The 17,369-nt window shown below is 35.0% G+C and overlaps 2 protein-coding genes across 2 annotated transcripts; one reads left to right on the forward strand and one right to left on the reverse strand.

Annotated features, from left to right (window-relative positions):
• Window positions 1-6,852: 6,852 nt before the first annotated feature.
• mettl6 (methyltransferase 6, methylcytidine) lies at window positions 6,853-10,142 on the reverse strand. Its single transcript, XM_007574706.2, has 6 exons — window positions 10,058-10,142; window positions 9,465-9,748; window positions 8,804-8,938; window positions 8,339-8,509; window positions 7,715-7,856; window positions 6,853-7,312 (listed from the first exon to the last, which is right to left on the reverse strand). Exons 1-6 carry the CDS (start codon window positions 10,128-10,130, stop codon window positions 7,110-7,112), a joined length of 1,008 nt encoding a protein of 335 aa, XP_007574768.1. The 5' UTR covers window positions 10,131-10,142; the 3' UTR covers window positions 6,853-7,109.
• On the forward strand, window positions 10,133-15,953 carry eaf1 (ELL associated factor 1). The gene is made up of 6 exons (XM_007574707.2): window positions 10,133-10,361; window positions 11,773-11,867; window positions 12,208-12,344; window positions 12,451-12,623; window positions 13,118-13,339; window positions 13,409-15,953. The coding sequence occupies exons 1-6, from the start codon at window positions 10,259-10,261 to the stop codon at window positions 13,456-13,458; spliced, it is 780 nt and encodes a 259-aa protein (XP_007574769.1). The 5' UTR covers window positions 10,133-10,258; the 3' UTR covers window positions 13,459-15,953.
• Window positions 15,954-17,369: the final 1,416 nt, after the last annotated feature.

The raw sequence follows: 17,369 nt of genomic DNA on the forward strand, positions 1-17,369 counted from the left end.
TGATTTGAGTCATTTCCATGTGTTTCACTTGTCAATAAAATGATCTGTACCTGTTAAACCACCTCTGACCAGCAGGGGGATCAGCGCTCACATGAAGCATCCAGAAATAAACCCCTCAGCTGGAAAGACTCGGTGCTTCATGAAGGTCCATTTGGCAATCAGAACTGTTCAGATGCTGCTCTGATATTATGAAGATTTTCCTGTTGCATTTTTTTTTTCAATACAATTCTCTAACTGTGCGGTTGCCACCTTTCCCCGTGTGCTTAAATGTGTACCACACCCATAAAGCCTCTTCTCTTAAGGTCTTAAGGTCTTCTCCTGTCTTAAGGTATTCTCCAGTCAGAATAGAACTTGCTGTTTAATGGAATCATTTACAAAATTTTAATTTTGTGTTTTTATTTTATTTTTTATTTTTTTTGTAATAGTCTATAAAAGTTTTGCATCAAGAGGAACGTTTGCTTGGTTAAGGTTATTCCTGCTATTCTATTTTATTGTTAGCTTGCTATTGCTAAAGATCAGTTGGATTAGTGTCATACCAATTATTATGGGTTTTATTTGTTTTATATGTCTCTGCCACTGTGCCATGGTTGTTCATGAAAAAAATATTTTACTTTCAATGAGACATTTAACTAAATAAATTTGTAACTGAAATTTGATTGGCATATAAATATTTAGGTTGGGTGAAGATGGGTTTCAAGGAAACAAAAATACAAATTAAACTCAGCCAGTTTAATTCTTATTATAAGACTGAATATATAAAATGAGAGACAGGAAATTGCATAAGTATGTGTGGATTAATAGTTTGAAAAATTAAGTACTCCGAGTGGCAAAAAAGACTTGAAAAGTGTTCTTAATTGATGATTATCGTCTATATCAAGTTTCACTTCAAGTGTTTCTTCCCATGATTGCAAGCAATCACAAACCAAACATCTGAGGTAATTAATTAAAAAAAAACATATTTATATACTTTATTCTCTCATTTTAGTTATTTATGGAGCAGCTACCTAAAATATGCTATTATAATTTAATCTGTTAAACATAAAAAAAAAAACCAGTAGACAGTAAATGTATTTCAGCAAAAGCGACTTTCAAATGGAGCAGCAAAATGGAAACAGTATCGATTTGAAGATAGAGCAGACTCTTTGTTGGTCAGAGCGGATGCAGAAGCTTTGCTCTCAGACAGCAGAGTGTTGCTCAACACCCACCCACATACAGCCAGACCCAGTTCCACTCAGAAAGTTCACAGCTCACTATTTTTAACCTTTGCTTTTCAACCTGACGCTCATTTGATCTTCCGTGCAGAAAATGGTTGTCTTTACTGGACCTACACTGCTGCTGTTGGTGACTTTGAGTCTGTTGTCTGCTGACGAAACAGGTCAGTAAACAGTTTTTTACTCAAAATTCATCTCACACTATATTGCTGATTCAAGACAACTAGTGTCCAAATTACAAGACAAGTTATCTAAAAGTAGCTGTTGAAGAAGAATATACACAGTTTTTAAAATAAAAGTTTCAGTGAAAAGTCACATTTTAAAAATTACCAGGAAACTCTGTTGATACTAAATATTCAAAAAAAATCATTGTTTCATGCATTTATAGGTAGCACCACATGCTTTAGGAAGAGTATGGGAATTGTAGCACAGTAAAATAAAAGATTAACAACATATTAAAAGGAGGTAAAATTGTTCATTGTATCTGACAAAATATACTCAGACATTTAAAATTGAAAACCCCGAAAATCAATGTAAACTACTCCATAACTTTTTAAATCTTAATCATTCTTACAAGGATTTTATTGATTTTGCATACAAGTTTAATTAATGTGTGACCAAATGTCACTGCAAAACTAACAGGTGGAAATAATGTGAAGCATAAACCAAGTAGGTCAACATTTCTGGCTCTAGAAAAAAAGGACATCGCTAAACAAATAAGAATACCTTAGTAAGCTGCAAGGTGAATTAGAAGGTGAATCTATAACCCTGCTCTTAACTTGGGACAGACAAAACCAATACATATTTTAATATATTTTAGTAGCCCACCATAAGAAGTTTGTATTTCCTGCCTTGAACACTTTGTGAATTTGCAGTCATAAGACTGTTGAGTTTAATCTTTTTTATGATCCACTTAAAGTTTTAACAAAGATTTTTCTCACTCAACACTTTCTGTACCCTATTTGTTGTGTTTTCAGCTTTTCATATTCCCTATAAATTACCAACCTTCTGTGCTGTGGAGTTAGGATTTTCTTTTTAAATCAGCTGTAGTTGGTTTCAGTGTGGTAAAATCATTTATTTCCTTAATAAAAATGAATTTGCTTAATCCACAGCACGTTCCATGCAAATAAAGCTGCTGTTTTATTTATTTATTTAACCAAAATCTTGTGTTTGGTCGGAGAAATTGTGAAGTTTTAACTAAATTAGACCAAAAAACTTGTGATCCAATTTGAACAAAATAAATTAATCATCAGCTTAATTTATGAAGCACCTGAACAGCAGCCACAGCTGAATCAAAGCGCTGAAAATCAGGTGAAAGAAAACATCAAATATAAGGACAAAACTAAACACAAAACAATGTAAAATAATTACAATTAAATGCAAAACATGATAAAACACAACAATAAAGCAAATCAAACCTACTGCAAACCAATAAAAGCAGAGTAAAATCAAGTCTCAGCTGGGTTTTTAGACCAGTGAGTAAAAAGAAGCTTTGAAATAGTTTTAAAAATTGACAGCAATGAAAGAAAGAGTTGACTTTATTTTATTTAATGTTATTTTTCAAAAACTACAACTGACTTTGGTCCTAAATTATTTTTTAAGTCTGGGAATTAAATTTAAGCAATAACCATTAATAACTGAAGATAAAATAACATAAATATGTGGTATTTTTACCAAAGGTAATCATGAGATAAATTTTTACACCACATTTGACGTGGTGCTGGGTTAGCAAACCAACTCAAGTTGTGTTTCCTTTTAAATCTTGGTTTAAAGTGTGGGTTAACACCAAAACTAAATTAGCACGTAATGTACCAGTGACTGAGTTTGTTTTTTGAGCTGTGTGCTGTAAAGGTTCTCACTTCTTTTTTCCTGTGTGAATGTCAATAGTCTCTAAAGAAATTTTCATATTTTACACTGGCCACGTTAAATCATCTGTTTCTGAATTTTGTTCAGGGTATTTTAGCGTAGAGTTTAAACATAAATGTTCAATATAAGTACTTGATTTTTGTTTTTGTTTGTTTATATGCTGTTTATTAGTTTATCAGGTTTTGAAACGTTTTCAGCATCACAGAAATTTCTCAACACTGTGCAAATGTTCTTTAAAACTTGTTCTTTAAGAGCTTTAATGGACTTAGAGCACACAAAGTAGGTAATGCCTGATGAAACTTCTGATATCTGTTTTTATTAAAACAAATTTTTAATAAAAAATAGTTTTGTTCAAACTAAATTTTAATAATAATAATTAAAAAAACATAGTCGTGGTTGTGGAGAGTCATAGTGAGGCTGAAGGCGGAGCACACCATGGGTTTTTTCCTTTGCGTCGGTACAGGAATCACATTTCAGATCTTCATGTTTAGAACAATGAGCTTCAACTCTTGTTTTTGTAGATCTATCTACTAGATCAACAGTTTTACCAGAACAAGCCTTATTGTTCTGGTAAAGCTGAGCCCTCAGGGAAATGTCACTCAGTTCCTCCGTAAATCCAACCTGAGCAGCAGATTGACTCCTGGAAGGAGAGAGGACTGGTTGTTCTGGCTACGATGTTCCAGTTGGTTAAGATCTTGTTTACCTTGTGGTTAATTGATTTATTGTTTATTATGATAAGTGTACAGATAGGCACTAACTCCCATACTTTGCTTCTGCAAAGGCAATAAACAGAACTCATTATAAGTCTAAAATCAAGTGCAAACCTTATAATTCATTCTTTCTTTTCTCATGTTGCAGAGTACTTGGTGGTTCGTTACCCTCAAAGGACCATCGAACCTTATAGAGGATCCTCAGCCAAACTATCTTGTGAGGCAAATTATGACTTTATAAAGTGTGGAGTGGTACATGTGGTGTGGCACAAAGTAGAAGAACAAGAAAAAAGCAATGAGCTGACTGATCCTGACCAGTACCTAACCACAGTCAATGAGACGATCAGTGATTACAACTGGAGACGCAGAGAAGTCGTGACGGAGATTATGAGTGTGGCAAGAAGGGACGACGGTCGTTATCAGTGTAAAGCTACATGTGATAGTGGAGTGCAAGCAATGGGACATTTCATTACCATCAAGGTCATAAGTAGGTGGATCAGAAAATTGCTTTAATTAGATTAAGATAACTGGCTAAAAGAGTTTAAATCATTACTGTTGACCTGAAGTAAGACATTTTACACTTTCTGTCCAGTCTAACGCCTTGTTTTGCTCTCTGTCATATTTTCTTGCAGGTAGACCATATCCCTGAGCTGATTTTTTCCAAAATCAGAAGATAAAATGATCATGGGTCAAAGTATGCGCCTCCGAAACATAATCTTTTGTCTTAAGGTATCCAATTAGGTCAAACTATATTTCTGTGCAGATTAACCTTTTTTCTGTTGTACTTCATTAGGTAATGTCACTGTTTCTGTCTTCCTAACCTTTAATGTGCTTGTGTGTAAGTGAAACCAGCAGAGTCATTAAAAACATTTGGTCAAAACAATCATGTTGAACTAAAAAAAAGATATGTTGCATTTTATTGAATAGCTCAAGTCATTTATGTGGAATTCATGCTTAAGTCTTTGTGATTGTTTTCTACTGAAAAGTTTTTAATAAGATGAACGTAATAAAATTTGCTTCTTGGTCAGTTTTCTGAGATTTCTTTACAGTTGCGTGGTTACAATCTTTGGCTCACTCCTGGTTACTGACATATAAGGAAAGTAAGTACTTACGGACTGAGCACAAGTCTGGAGTGGAAGAAAAATCAAGCAATTTTTTTTAGGAATTTTAAACAAAAATAGTAGCACACAATAATATATATGATTACCAACTCTCAGTCCTGTCTGACCTGGTTGGGGAAATCCTTCTGGGTGGATTTTCAGGTTTCTGTTGACTGAAAAACATCTCACTAATTAAAATTTTAAAAAGTCAATTCATCTCGAGATGTTACCATTAAAAATATAGATCTGATTATTCCACTGAATAACTCCATCAATCATCAAAGTTTTAAAGAATTTTAAAAAATAAGCAAAATAAGATCAATCAAATGATTACTTGGAAATGTATCAGCAGGGATAATGTCAAGTTTCTTTGCACATAACAAAAGAAATGGTCATGAGGATGCTGAATGTGTTAAGAGATTTTGAAGGAAGATAGAGAAAAGTAGGTCGAATGTGAGATATTAATGTTCACAATACTTTACTTCGTAATTCATGACATCCCGTCTCCATGATATGAATACATGATTCGATAAAGAAAATTATTTCTCTTAGCCATTCTGTAAATTTTAACTGTCTTTACTTGAGCAGAGGTCTGATAATCTTTGTAAGTCAGAAAATGGCTACAAGGAAATAGCTGCTATCTTCAGTCAGGAAACTGAAACTGTGAAGATCTAACATAATAGTGAGTAAGAGAGCTTGAAATGAACCACTGTTACGCAAAAAAAATATGCTGCAACATTTTGAAAACGTTTTTATGAGTCAGTCTATGCTGTTTGTCTTTGATGGTAGAGAAACTCTTTTTCAAAACAGAAATACTTTTTAAACCGTCTTTACTTTCAGCACATTTAAAGTGCATTTACTGTGGTTGTTCACTTCTTTCAAGAACATACTGCAGATTTGATATCCACCACATTGTTCTCTCATTTAGTGAGCAATGTGATTGTGGAAGGCCAACGAGTCAAACCACTAACGGGAAACTCCCTGGCCTGCTGGGTATCGTTGTGGAGTCCATTTGAAAGTATAATCCACAGAGATTATACTGTGTGTCCTTGCACCAAACATGCAAACTGCTTTAAAAAGCTATTTTCAAAGTGTTAAGGAACTTTTAGAAATGAATATCTCAGACAAAACATTGTCTATATTGGTGAGCATGGTCATCTCCACAAAAGGTTCTGTGGTTTGAGTCTTATATGCAAGCCTTTCAGGAAGTGGGTGCACATTGTACCTGTGGGTATGTTTTCTCATTTTCATCACAGAGAACAAAAAAGCAGCATGTTTTTTGGTGTGAAGATAATTACAGAATTAGCTGACTAAAACTGGTAAGAAACATGTCTGAAGGTATTACCTGCAACGATTTTCACAGAAATAAGTTTTTATAGTAGTTTCAAAATCTAAGTTTAAGAATGTAACATTTTATTTTCAATGCATGGATGTCATCTCTGCATTTTAAATATATATTTTTTGTTATACTGTATCTAGATGTCTTTTTTTGTTTTGTAAATACCTAGTCACATAAAAAAAAGCGTGTGTGTGTTTGGTGCTACTGGAAACTTTGCAGTTGCTCTTCTCATCCTGGACAGGAAACCACATTATGTTCAGGTTTAAAAACTGCTTCACAGAGAGCCCACACAGCTTCTGCTAGTGCTCTCTTATTAAAAACATTTATGGAAGTAAATATTTGTATGTTAATTAGCTGTTTAATTGTTTTTATCTTTTTGGATAATAAATTAAATTAAAAGAAATACAGTGGGACATTCTTGAAAACATCTCATCCCAGAAAACAGTTTGTGGATATTTTAGACCAAGGTATCTTGGCCAGTATGTTTTTCTTTGCTTTACTTTGCAGTAGAGGCTGATTAACACCAGCACACTCATCAGGTAAACATACTATCAATACATAAACAAATGTATTTTAAAGAATAAATTACTATTTGAAAGGACCAAACTGAAATGACCCAATCTTGGTTTACAGATCATCTTCAATGGATAAAATGACAAAGATGGTTACAAAATATTTAAAAAGGGTAGAAACAAAAAAGTATGTCAAAAAAATCCTCACCTGGTTCTTTATTTGCACGCTAATGAACTGAGAATTTTTGTTGTACAAAAAATTGAAATACCTCCTTGTTCAAAGAGCAAACATGGCAGGAAATCCAAGTCCCTTATTGTAGTTTCCCATTTCATTTCATTCAGCAGATATAAATTGTTTTACTGTCCACATTTCAATCTTCTTGTTTGCTCTCCTTGGAAGAATTGTGAGATAACAGTACAGAACCTTGTTGGGAATGTGTTGGTTTGATAAACTTGCTCTGAAGGAAAACTCTGGGAACACAAAGCCCCTCTTTCTTATTGACTGTCTCTCTCAGGACATATTCATTAACCACAGACTGGAAGCCCGCCTCTTCAAACAGCTTAGCCAGGAACTCTGAAAACAGTTAAGGAAAACAGATTGTGACTTTAAGAGAAATCGATCACAAAGGACTGCTTGTTATACGCTATATTTGAGAAGCGTATAACTATGCATATCCATAGTTTAATGGATATGCATTCAAACACTACATATTCACATTGTATTTGGTCAATTAGAAGAATTTTTAATGTTGATGTCACACTTCAGATTTACTTTAGAGTCCAAGATGCTAAAGCTTAAGGGCAATGGAGAAAAAAAAAAGTAAGGAACTGTTGGTTAATCACAAGAATATAGGCAAAGCAGACATCAAAATAAACAGCTGTGTATTTATTCAATTTATAAATAAGAAAATTAAATACATTTTATGTCTCTTAATAGGCTGTGTTGAAGAAAATACCTAAATTGAACTTTACTGACCTTTAGAGAAGAAGTAGGACCTTGTTCCATCTTGACGGACATAGAAGTTGTCCCCCAGCTTGCTGCCAGATTTAAACCGGAGCATAGCATGATCATAGAGGCCGTAATCCCTGAACAGGACGACACCGCCAGGCTTCAGGACCTGCAAGTAAGATTCAGATCGTATTAGACAGGTCCATGTTGACCAAAAGCACACAGAGAGAATTCCACCAGAAAGTCAAATGATGTTTCCAAAAATGTTGGCATGCTGTAAGCAAAGTACAGAAAGGAAAAATGTGCACTTAAATGAATGTTGTACAAACTAGCCTGGGACTTTAACTTGTTAATCTTAATGGATTAATAACAGAAAAAAAAACATAAAAAACATTGAATGCAATTAATTACAGAGAAGAATGTAAACAGATGTGCCATCTAGCCTAGTGTTTAAAGAAGTCAAAGATTCTGAATTGAAAAACTTTGCTAATTGCTTCAAAATTTGCCCTTATAAAAATGCTATTAATCATTATTAATTATTACAAATCCAATGCCCCATCAATAGTACAAACACAACATCTTAAACTAAAAAACCTATTTGTGTCACTATGAAACCATCAATACGTTTTGCTTGTCCATCTCTGTTTTTACCTTGCCAATGTTCTCTAAAGCCACCTTCATCTTGTCAGGATGAACGGCCGACAGGACAAAGATGAGAGTGACAACGTCGACGCTGGCCTCTGGAACATTTTCCGTCAGATGGTCTTTCGTTAAATCACACTGGAACGCACAGCAGCGCTCGGGGCGGTACAGAGGATTTTTCTGTTTCAACAACACAAAACATATTACATACACAACCTTCAACTGATGCTTGGTTTTAATTACTCTCAAGGACAAGCTTTCAAAACTAAACTACACTCTACTGATCAGAGCTGCTGATTGTAATTAATTCAGATTTTTTGACATCAACAATCAGTCTGCTTTCACTAAATCTTGAATCATGTTTGTCAATTTTTAGTTATTGTGCATTGAAAAAACAACTAAACTGTTAAATGTAGAATTGGGCTTCTGTAATTAATCAAAAGTAATTCAAAGATTCACAGGTTGAAATCTTACTTTGACAAATTCAACAGCTCGGGGTGAGAAATCACACGCATAAACAAAGATGCTGAGGTCTTCCTCCAGCAGAGGGAAGATGCAGTTTCCGACTCCACAGCCAGCCTCCAGCAGAACCAGCTTCTGAGACTCAAACTGAAAAGACGTCAGGAAAATTACAGCAGACTGTTAAATCACAATTTATTTACTATATGCATGTGCTGATATAAGTTCAAATTATGATAAATACAAAAACTTTGAGACAATTCCAAAAATCCAACTTTGACGATGCTGTGGAGTTTGTTGTTTCTACCGTTTCTTCAAAAATGTATTTATAGTAGTGGGGAGCATTATTATATAAATGTAAGTAAGTAAAAATCCAGATAAAAATTACAGGGACAGAAAAATTTGTGTGGCTCACTTAAATGAGCCACACACATTTTTGGTCCCATCAATTTTCTAGATGTAAAGATTTCCCTCAAAACATCTTTCAAACATACAAAACCTATCACTTAACATGCTGATGGCTGCTTACGTCTTTAAACCCTGGCATTGTGTTGTACCACATTACCGAATGCTCTCAAGCTGCCAAATTCCTGGTTTTACAGTAAGTCGCATTTGATTGTAATCAGTTGATCAAGTTTATTTGAGTACTTTTGGAGAATTGTCTCGGTCTGCTAACCTCTCTACATGCTTGGAGCTCCTCAAACTCTCTGGTGGTCCAGTGTCTGTCTTTGAAGAAATTCGTCGTATTTCTTTTGTAAAACAAGTCCCAGTTTTTTTGAGCTTCTTTTTCAAGTTTCATCTGTTTGAAGTCGGACACCAGAGACCGCTCGCTGCTCAGTCTGTCCAGCTCCTCCTGGCTTAAATGTCTGGCTGTGGATGTTGTTTGTCCGCATGGAAACGTGTCATCTTTGGATTCCAATTTTACGCTTTGTGTAAGGTCAACTTCGCTCTTTTCAACTGCTGTAAGTGACATGATACATTAAAAATGATTGGGTGCCTTGTCAACAAGTAACAAAAAATTTAAAAAGCTAACATCTAGTCATTTAAAACTAGAATATAATTTGCTCAACTTTTCCACCGTTCGACGCCATCTTGTTCGTTATTTTAACTCTACCGTGTGGAGTCAAAAATAGTAATTCCTTGTCCATTTCATTGGCACCACTGTCTTGACATAGATACAACTTCTCAGTAAACATTAAATAAAATGTGAGATAACTTTAATAAATTATTACGTTGAGATTCACGTTTGTTCATTAAAAAATTACTTACAACCAATTTTCGGAAGTATTTTACAGTGGAACCAAAAGCGGAAGTGCGTTGTTGTTTTGCTAATAGTTAGCATCCGCAGGCTAACTTTTTCTTTATTTGGATTCTCTGTTTAACCCAATTGAAACAGCCAGATTTACGTCGGCACTTCAGAGGATTTGACGCAAATGTAAGTTTTTAATCATTTCAAAGACACCGTCGACCATGAATGGGAGTACCAATCCGCTGCTGGATAAAGAGGAGCATGTTTTGAAGCTCGGAGAAAGCTTCGAGAAGAGGCCAAAATCTTCTTTTCACACCATCAGATGTGAGTGTTAGAGGCGCCGCTGTGTTTGTTTACAGTCACGATCAGAAGCGACGACTGAGCCGATCATTTCTAAATAATTACAACAGTGTCATTGTTTTTGTTACAAGTATCTTAAAATTCGATTGGGACAATATGGATATACTTTAAATTCATTCCAAAGTAGTACTTGGAAATGTTTGTAGAGTTTAAAATTCTTAATTTTATCTGAGTCAGAGGTTCTTAGTCATCGACAATCAAAGGTTAATAAAGACTAGGCATAGGAAAACAGAGTAAAATTACTAAACAATAAGACATTTGTATTTGAAGACTTTATTATTCTTTATTCTACGTTTTTGTACTCAGGATAGGCATACAGTAGCTATGTTTACTTCTCTATCTACTTCCAAAGAGTTGTACATTTTGCCCGAAGAACCACAAACAAAGCCACAGACGTGATAATATTATTGGTAAAAACTACAATGACGATATCAGTTTCCATAGTTGCTCACTTTAATGTACTTTCAGCAATCTCTGTGACTTAATCTTAGGCCCTCTCACCTGTGTCAGGTGTGGGCTGTTACTATTACTTAGACCTGGAAACCTAAACTTTTATATTTATGAAAATCCCAGAATGTTTTTTTAAAAATAGAACATTCAGGATTTTAGATTTTTATCATTTAAAAAGGCATGGCTGATATGCCAAGATGGTGTTACAGTGGAGGGATGAAATGTCATTTTATACATTATAATAACACTTTAAATTTTATTTCAAATTCAAATTTAAGGGTGTAACAATATATAAAGACGCTAAAGTAACAGTAAACATTTCTTGCTCCCTTTAGGAAAAATAATCATAATAATTTTGAGAACATTTTGTTGCCTCTTTTGTTGTAATTGTGTATTTATTCAACCATTTTCTCCACGTTAATGCTATGTAGCATTAACGTGTAAGTGGAGTGAACTAGAGACTACCTCAGCAGTCTGTAACCCAGTATTTGAAGCAAATCAATCAAGTTTTATTAACTGACTTCAGTTCATAAACACACGGAAAGATAAAGCATTCATTCATTAATTTATTTGAGATGTAATTAAATAACTGAGATCTCATAAGTATTGTGGAGTTAAGCGCAGTAATGCCATGCCGTTTGGCTTGGTTGCATGTATATATACCACGTTTAATGGGATAAAGTTTAATTTAATGTTTCTGACTCTAGTCAGTGCAAATATTGAGGAGTTTCTGTTAACCAGTCTTGCATATACTGAAAACAACCAGGTCATCTGTATAATTAAGCATAATATTTTTAAATTACATAATTTGGCATGAAAGCTTTTAGAGGCACCAGTACATTACCTACACAACCTAAAGATTTTTATAAACATACATATTAAGAACTCGCCAGACCCGTGATTAATGCCTCGATTTCTTTTTCAGATGACTTCAAACCAGCATCTATTGACACGAGTTGTGAAGGAGAGCTGCAAGTTGGGAAAGGAGATGAAGTTACCATTACACTACCTCATATTCCAGTAATACTCTCAGAGGAGGGTGTGGCTCAAAGCAACTTTTACATTGCCAGTTAATCCAGCTTGACAATCCCTAAAACTCCAGTTTGACATATTGAGTAATGAGTAATGTCAGTCGTTACAGTTTATCTGTTAATTATGTGGCAACTTTACTATATAAATAAGTAAAGTGTTTCTGATTTGGTTAAAATGGGAGATACTGGTCAGCAGTTTCCTTATTAGTTGAAAAATAGTCATTGAGATCCATCTGTCTGTTACATATCTCTAAAAATACTTTTACTAATAAATATGTAGTTAGGGAAAAAAAAAATAACAGAAAGTTAAAATCAAACTTGTCTTCCAGGGCTCCACGCCTCCTATGACAGTATTTAAGGGAAACAAGCGACCATATCAGAAGGACTGCGTTCTCATCATTAACCATGACACGGGTGAATTCGTCCTGGAGAAGCTCAGCAGCAGCATCCAGGTGAAGAAAACAAGGTGAGGGGAAAATGCTTTAGACTTCAAGACAAACTAAACACAGTTTTTCTCAAAACAATCTTAAAGGTCTAATATTAAGTATATCTGCTGTTTGTTTATGCTGCAGGGCAGAGGGGAGCAGTAAGATCCAGGCCCGAATTGAGCAGCAGTCAGTTCGCTCCAGCCAGCCTAGCTCTCAGTTCCGGGCCCCAACCAAACCCGGAACTGGGATCAAAACCTCGCCCTCCCAAACTAAGGACAACCCCTCTCCTGAGCCGCAGCTCGATGACATCAAGAGAGGTGAGGAGGTTCAGTTATTTAGATCAAACTTACTTGAGTGCTAAACATTAAAGGGGCAGTATTATGTATTTTCCAGGTACAAAGTGCCATGTCATCCATGTCATAGCACAACCAAGTAACCAAGTTACCTTCAGTTGTTATAAAAATGCTATATATATTAAATATACCTTAGAAGAAATTTGACTTTGTAATTTAACATTTGACATTGAGTGGAAGCTTGGAAGCTTGTAAACTGCAGCTCAGAGGCGGCGCTAGGTTAATCGAGGCGTTTTGCACAACTGAATGGTTGCCATGGAAATTAAATGATTTCTCAAACATGTACCAAAGAATCAACTCAACACTCCAGGTAGGTTTTTGATGTGACGTGAAGCTCAAAGAAGGTAATTTTACATAATACTGCTCCTTTAAGAGGCTAAAGATGAGCTTTAGAAGGTTTGACATGGATCAGTTTGAAGGGGGAAGGAACCGTAAGCACGCTGACTCCATTCCGACAGAGCTGAGAGCGGAGGTGGAGGTTATAGAGCAGATGAGCAGCAGCGGCAGCAGCAGCTCCTCGGACTCAGCCAGCGCCTCGGGGAGCGGCGACGACAGCAGCAGCAGTGACGGCGAGAACGACGCACCGCGGCCGCTCAGCCAGACCTCCCCCAGCCGCCTCCCTGTGGCCAACGGAGGAGTCGACCGGCAGCAGGGCAACAACCAGCTCATGAACACACTCCGTGAGTTTCTGATTACCGTTAGCTTCGAAGGGTCTCCAGGAAACAGTTTCTCATCTGTTTTCTTTGCAGGAAACGATCTTCAGCTCAGCGAGTCAGGCAGCGACAGCGACGACGACTGAACTCTCCGGGTCAGCCTCGCCTCCCTCACGCTCCTCCTCCTCATCTTCCTCTTTTCTGCCTGATTCATTTGTTTCTTTGCTGTGATAACTGACTCCATCCTTATGTTGCAGTGTGACTGTATTTTAAAAGTTTTATTTTGGTATTTTCTTAAAGATGGCCACCCAGACACATTAGGAGTTTATTTTTATTAGATGTATATTTTGCTTTGGAAGAGTTTTACCTGAGAGTGATGGAAGATTATATCTAGAGCATCCATGCATATTTTAAGTACTAAAAGAAGCTAGTTTTATCAGCCAAATACTTCTATTTTTATTAAGTTTTGTTTGTATCTTAAAATTAACAAGATGAAGGTTTCAGTCGGAACCACCCACATGTTCCCCCCGTATGTCAGACAAAGCTGTGGACATCCTCTCTTTACGTTGTTGTTATTAGCACTTCTTTAAGCATGAATCAAACTTACATTCATATGCATTCTCTTTCTTTAAATACTAAAAATACTGTACTGCAAAAACAGTATCAATAACCTTTTAGCTATTTCACATTTGATTCTTTAGTGGCTACTTAGCACTACATAAAACAAGAGAAAACTGAATTTTACCTGCCCTATTTTTCAAAAAAATATTCTAATGACTTTTCATTAATTATATAGAAAGTGAGGATGTTAACAATTGGTATAAAAGCTGCTCATACAAGATCCTTATGATAATAGATGAGTAACATCTTGGACGATGTTCTTTTCCCCCGCCACAAGATGGCAGACAAGATTCAAAATTAAAACAGAAACCTGCTCAATGAAGGACATTCACTTAGTAGGTTTATTTGTAATACCAAAAAAATGGGTTCTTTCAAACTTGGTTTGGTTTCTCTGGAAGGTAATGTTATGGTTTGTTTGTGCTGGACCTTTATTTACCCCAACTGTTACTCATGTTCATCTTTCTCAAATAGCAACAGATGTAGGTTAGAAAATGAAGAAAGTCAACCACTGTGTATTTGAAACTGGATAACCAAAAGAAGAAATGAAAGAGGAAAATGTTACAATTTCCAGTTCAGTCGCAGCGCAGCTCTTTTGTTGATTGCAGACAGTGTTACTATCTGAGAGCCGCGTGTACTGTGTCTACCCTTCAGCTTACAGACACATACCGATTTTCTCATTAATGTTTGATTTTATATATTATTTTTGGTCTTAATGTCAGGTACTTAAAGCATCATCTCTGTGTTTCAGAGATTTGACTTTATTAGTCAGCCCTCCTGAGCCAATCATTGAGGCAGTTATTTGAAACTATATAAAGGCTCTACATTATAGGAGACTTGAAACCAAAAAAAAGCTCATAGGATAACTTTTATTTGTTTCAGACATGTGTTGTTTGTTTGACCCAGAAATAAACCAGGCCACAGGACCTTTAAATGCTTTACAGAATTTTAGTTTAGTAACAAAGGTAAATGTATTATACTCAGAAAATGCCAAAGAATAGAACTCGCCTAGAGAAAGACATTGAGGATTGTTGATTGTGTTCAGTTTACAGTTTTACAGTCTCTCTGTGCAAACAGTATAATTGGTTACTTTGTTGGTTTTTTAACTTAACTGCAAACATTTTTGTGTTTGGTATTATTATTTAGAGTTACTAATAAAGAAAAGTTTCAGTATTAAAATAACTAGGCCTAAATATAAAATAGTTTTTGTAAAAGATGTCATAGAGAACAAAACTTTTTTTTTTATTACAGAGTGACTAATAATTACATTTGGAAAGTTGTAGAAAGTTTTAGATCACATTTAAAATGACTTTACATACAAAATAGACTGTTTTACACTTTGTCAAAAACTGACTTTATTCTGTTCTTGTGAAAATGAATGCTCCACTGCTCCAGTTCTGACCTGCATTATTGGGAGCAAAACAGCATCCAGACATACACTCCCAGCCTGTTGGCCCCACACTTAAAGTAAACACCAGACTAGAGAAGTACAGCTAACAGAAATTTGAGTGAATATACTTTTACATCATTAAGGTTCATAATATCAGATTTCATCTCTCTCTTTTTTTTACTGTTTTATGCTCCAATTTGTCTACATTAGTTGCAGAATCATTGCAAATGCATGCTGTAGCAGTAAATGACAATAAATTGGCATCTTCCCTTTTATTTAAAAGAAGCTGGAAGGTGTTTTTTGCTGGCGGTGATAAAATATAGTGTATCCTCTAATTTGCAACCCGGGGTTTTGTCTTTCTTCTTCGTGAATCACAAAACAATCCCAGTTCAGTAAGTTAAAGGATTATTCCACTTTTTTTTTTTTCTCTCAACTTGGGCTTGGATATATAAGTTAGATTTATTTCTCTAATTTGTCCTCTATGGAGATTTTACTTACATTCATTGTTTTTAAATCAACCTTTTTTATGTGTGATCCTTAGGAGTAAATTCAGTTTTGGTAAAACCACAGCCAGAGTTGTATATAAAAAGTTTGCTAAAATAAATCTCTTTTGAGTTTAATTTCCCACATTTAAAAAAAAAAAGCCCAGGCATTATGTTGTAAATTTGCAACAAAAAAACTAAATCCATGATTAATGGAATATATTTACAAAACTAAGATGTTGTAAAGTCAAATTTATTGATTGTTCTGATGCAGTATGAGCCTGGATGTGCCCCATTTTGTTGCAAATGTCTGACTTTATAATCTCAGTAAGGTTTTGAGTTTATTTTCTAACATTATGATGTCAGAAAGTATGTTAGTTTTAAAATCATTAATATATGTCCTTAATGATTTTTTTGTTTTGTTGCAAATTTATGACATTTCAACATTGTAGAATATCAAAATTTTTTTGTAAATGTGTAAAATTATTCCTGAAATTTTACACTTTTTTTTTCTCTTTAATTCACAATGGCTTAATGCTCATTCATATGGTTCAGTTGCGATACAAGTTATTTAGCGGAACCTGGTAGCAACTGGGATCATTTTGTGTTTACTTTGAACATCTAAAGTGACAGAAGGCAGAAAGAGAAATTAAGTATGTTTGAATTAGATGTCTAAGCAGGTGGATGATCTCATTTGTTCTAAGCATTAAAACTTAAACAAGCTTTTTAGAAGATAAACTCATGTCACCTTCAACAAGGCTAGCATTTCGAAGATCAAAAATTGAATTTAAATAATGAATTTTGTTCTGTGTCCATATGAAACATATCAGCATCAAATATGGGTGAATGTGTTTATAGATCCAGTTTTAAGTAACTGCAACCTAACTGGACATATGCTGCATTTATTTTCTGTCTGAAGCCGAGGCTGGGAATAATCATAAATATGTAGAGCTCATTCTGAGCTGGAAAATGAGAGGCTTAGCTATTTGTTTTGGTGCTCAGTACTATGCGCAATACAAGCCTATAACTATATGTTTCTCTCCATTTTATGCATGAAAACACAAAAGGAACATGTTTACAGCTCTATGCCGAATGTAGCCTGGAAATAATGACTTCCAGCTTAAACGCACATTCTTCCGTTTTCCACCACGGACTTAGAAAATCCAACTTCGGAGTGCAAAGAGAAAGCAAATAACCTACCTAGCTAAAGTAACTAAACAAACTAAATTGTCAACTTTCTAATATCCAAGGAAATGTTAGTGTTGCTTAGTTTATTTTTAGGCATCTGGTAAATGTGTAAGGATCGATTGTTGATTTAATGAACTCCAAAAAGAAACCAACACATATTTTTTTTATTCTGTTGTTTCCCATAGAAACTGTAAAAGTGTGCAGTTGTTTTACTTGCTGTGTTGTATTTGTTATTTTAGTTTTTTGTGTGTCTTAGAAATGTATTTATGTGAAATTTGGATTGTGTTAAGTTTGCAAATTTCAGTAAAATAGTTTCCCACATTCACAGTGAGAATTCTCTTTCGACTTTGTGTCAGTGTGTGTACTGATGTATTTCCCC

This window comes from Poecilia formosa, unplaced genomic scaffold (assembly GCF_000485575.1).
Source record: "Poecilia formosa unplaced genomic scaffold, Poecilia_formosa-5.1.2 Scaffold359, whole genome shotgun sequence".
In the NCBI taxonomy this organism is placed as follows: Eukaryota; Metazoa; Chordata; class Actinopteri; order Cyprinodontiformes; family Poeciliidae; genus Poecilia; species Poecilia formosa.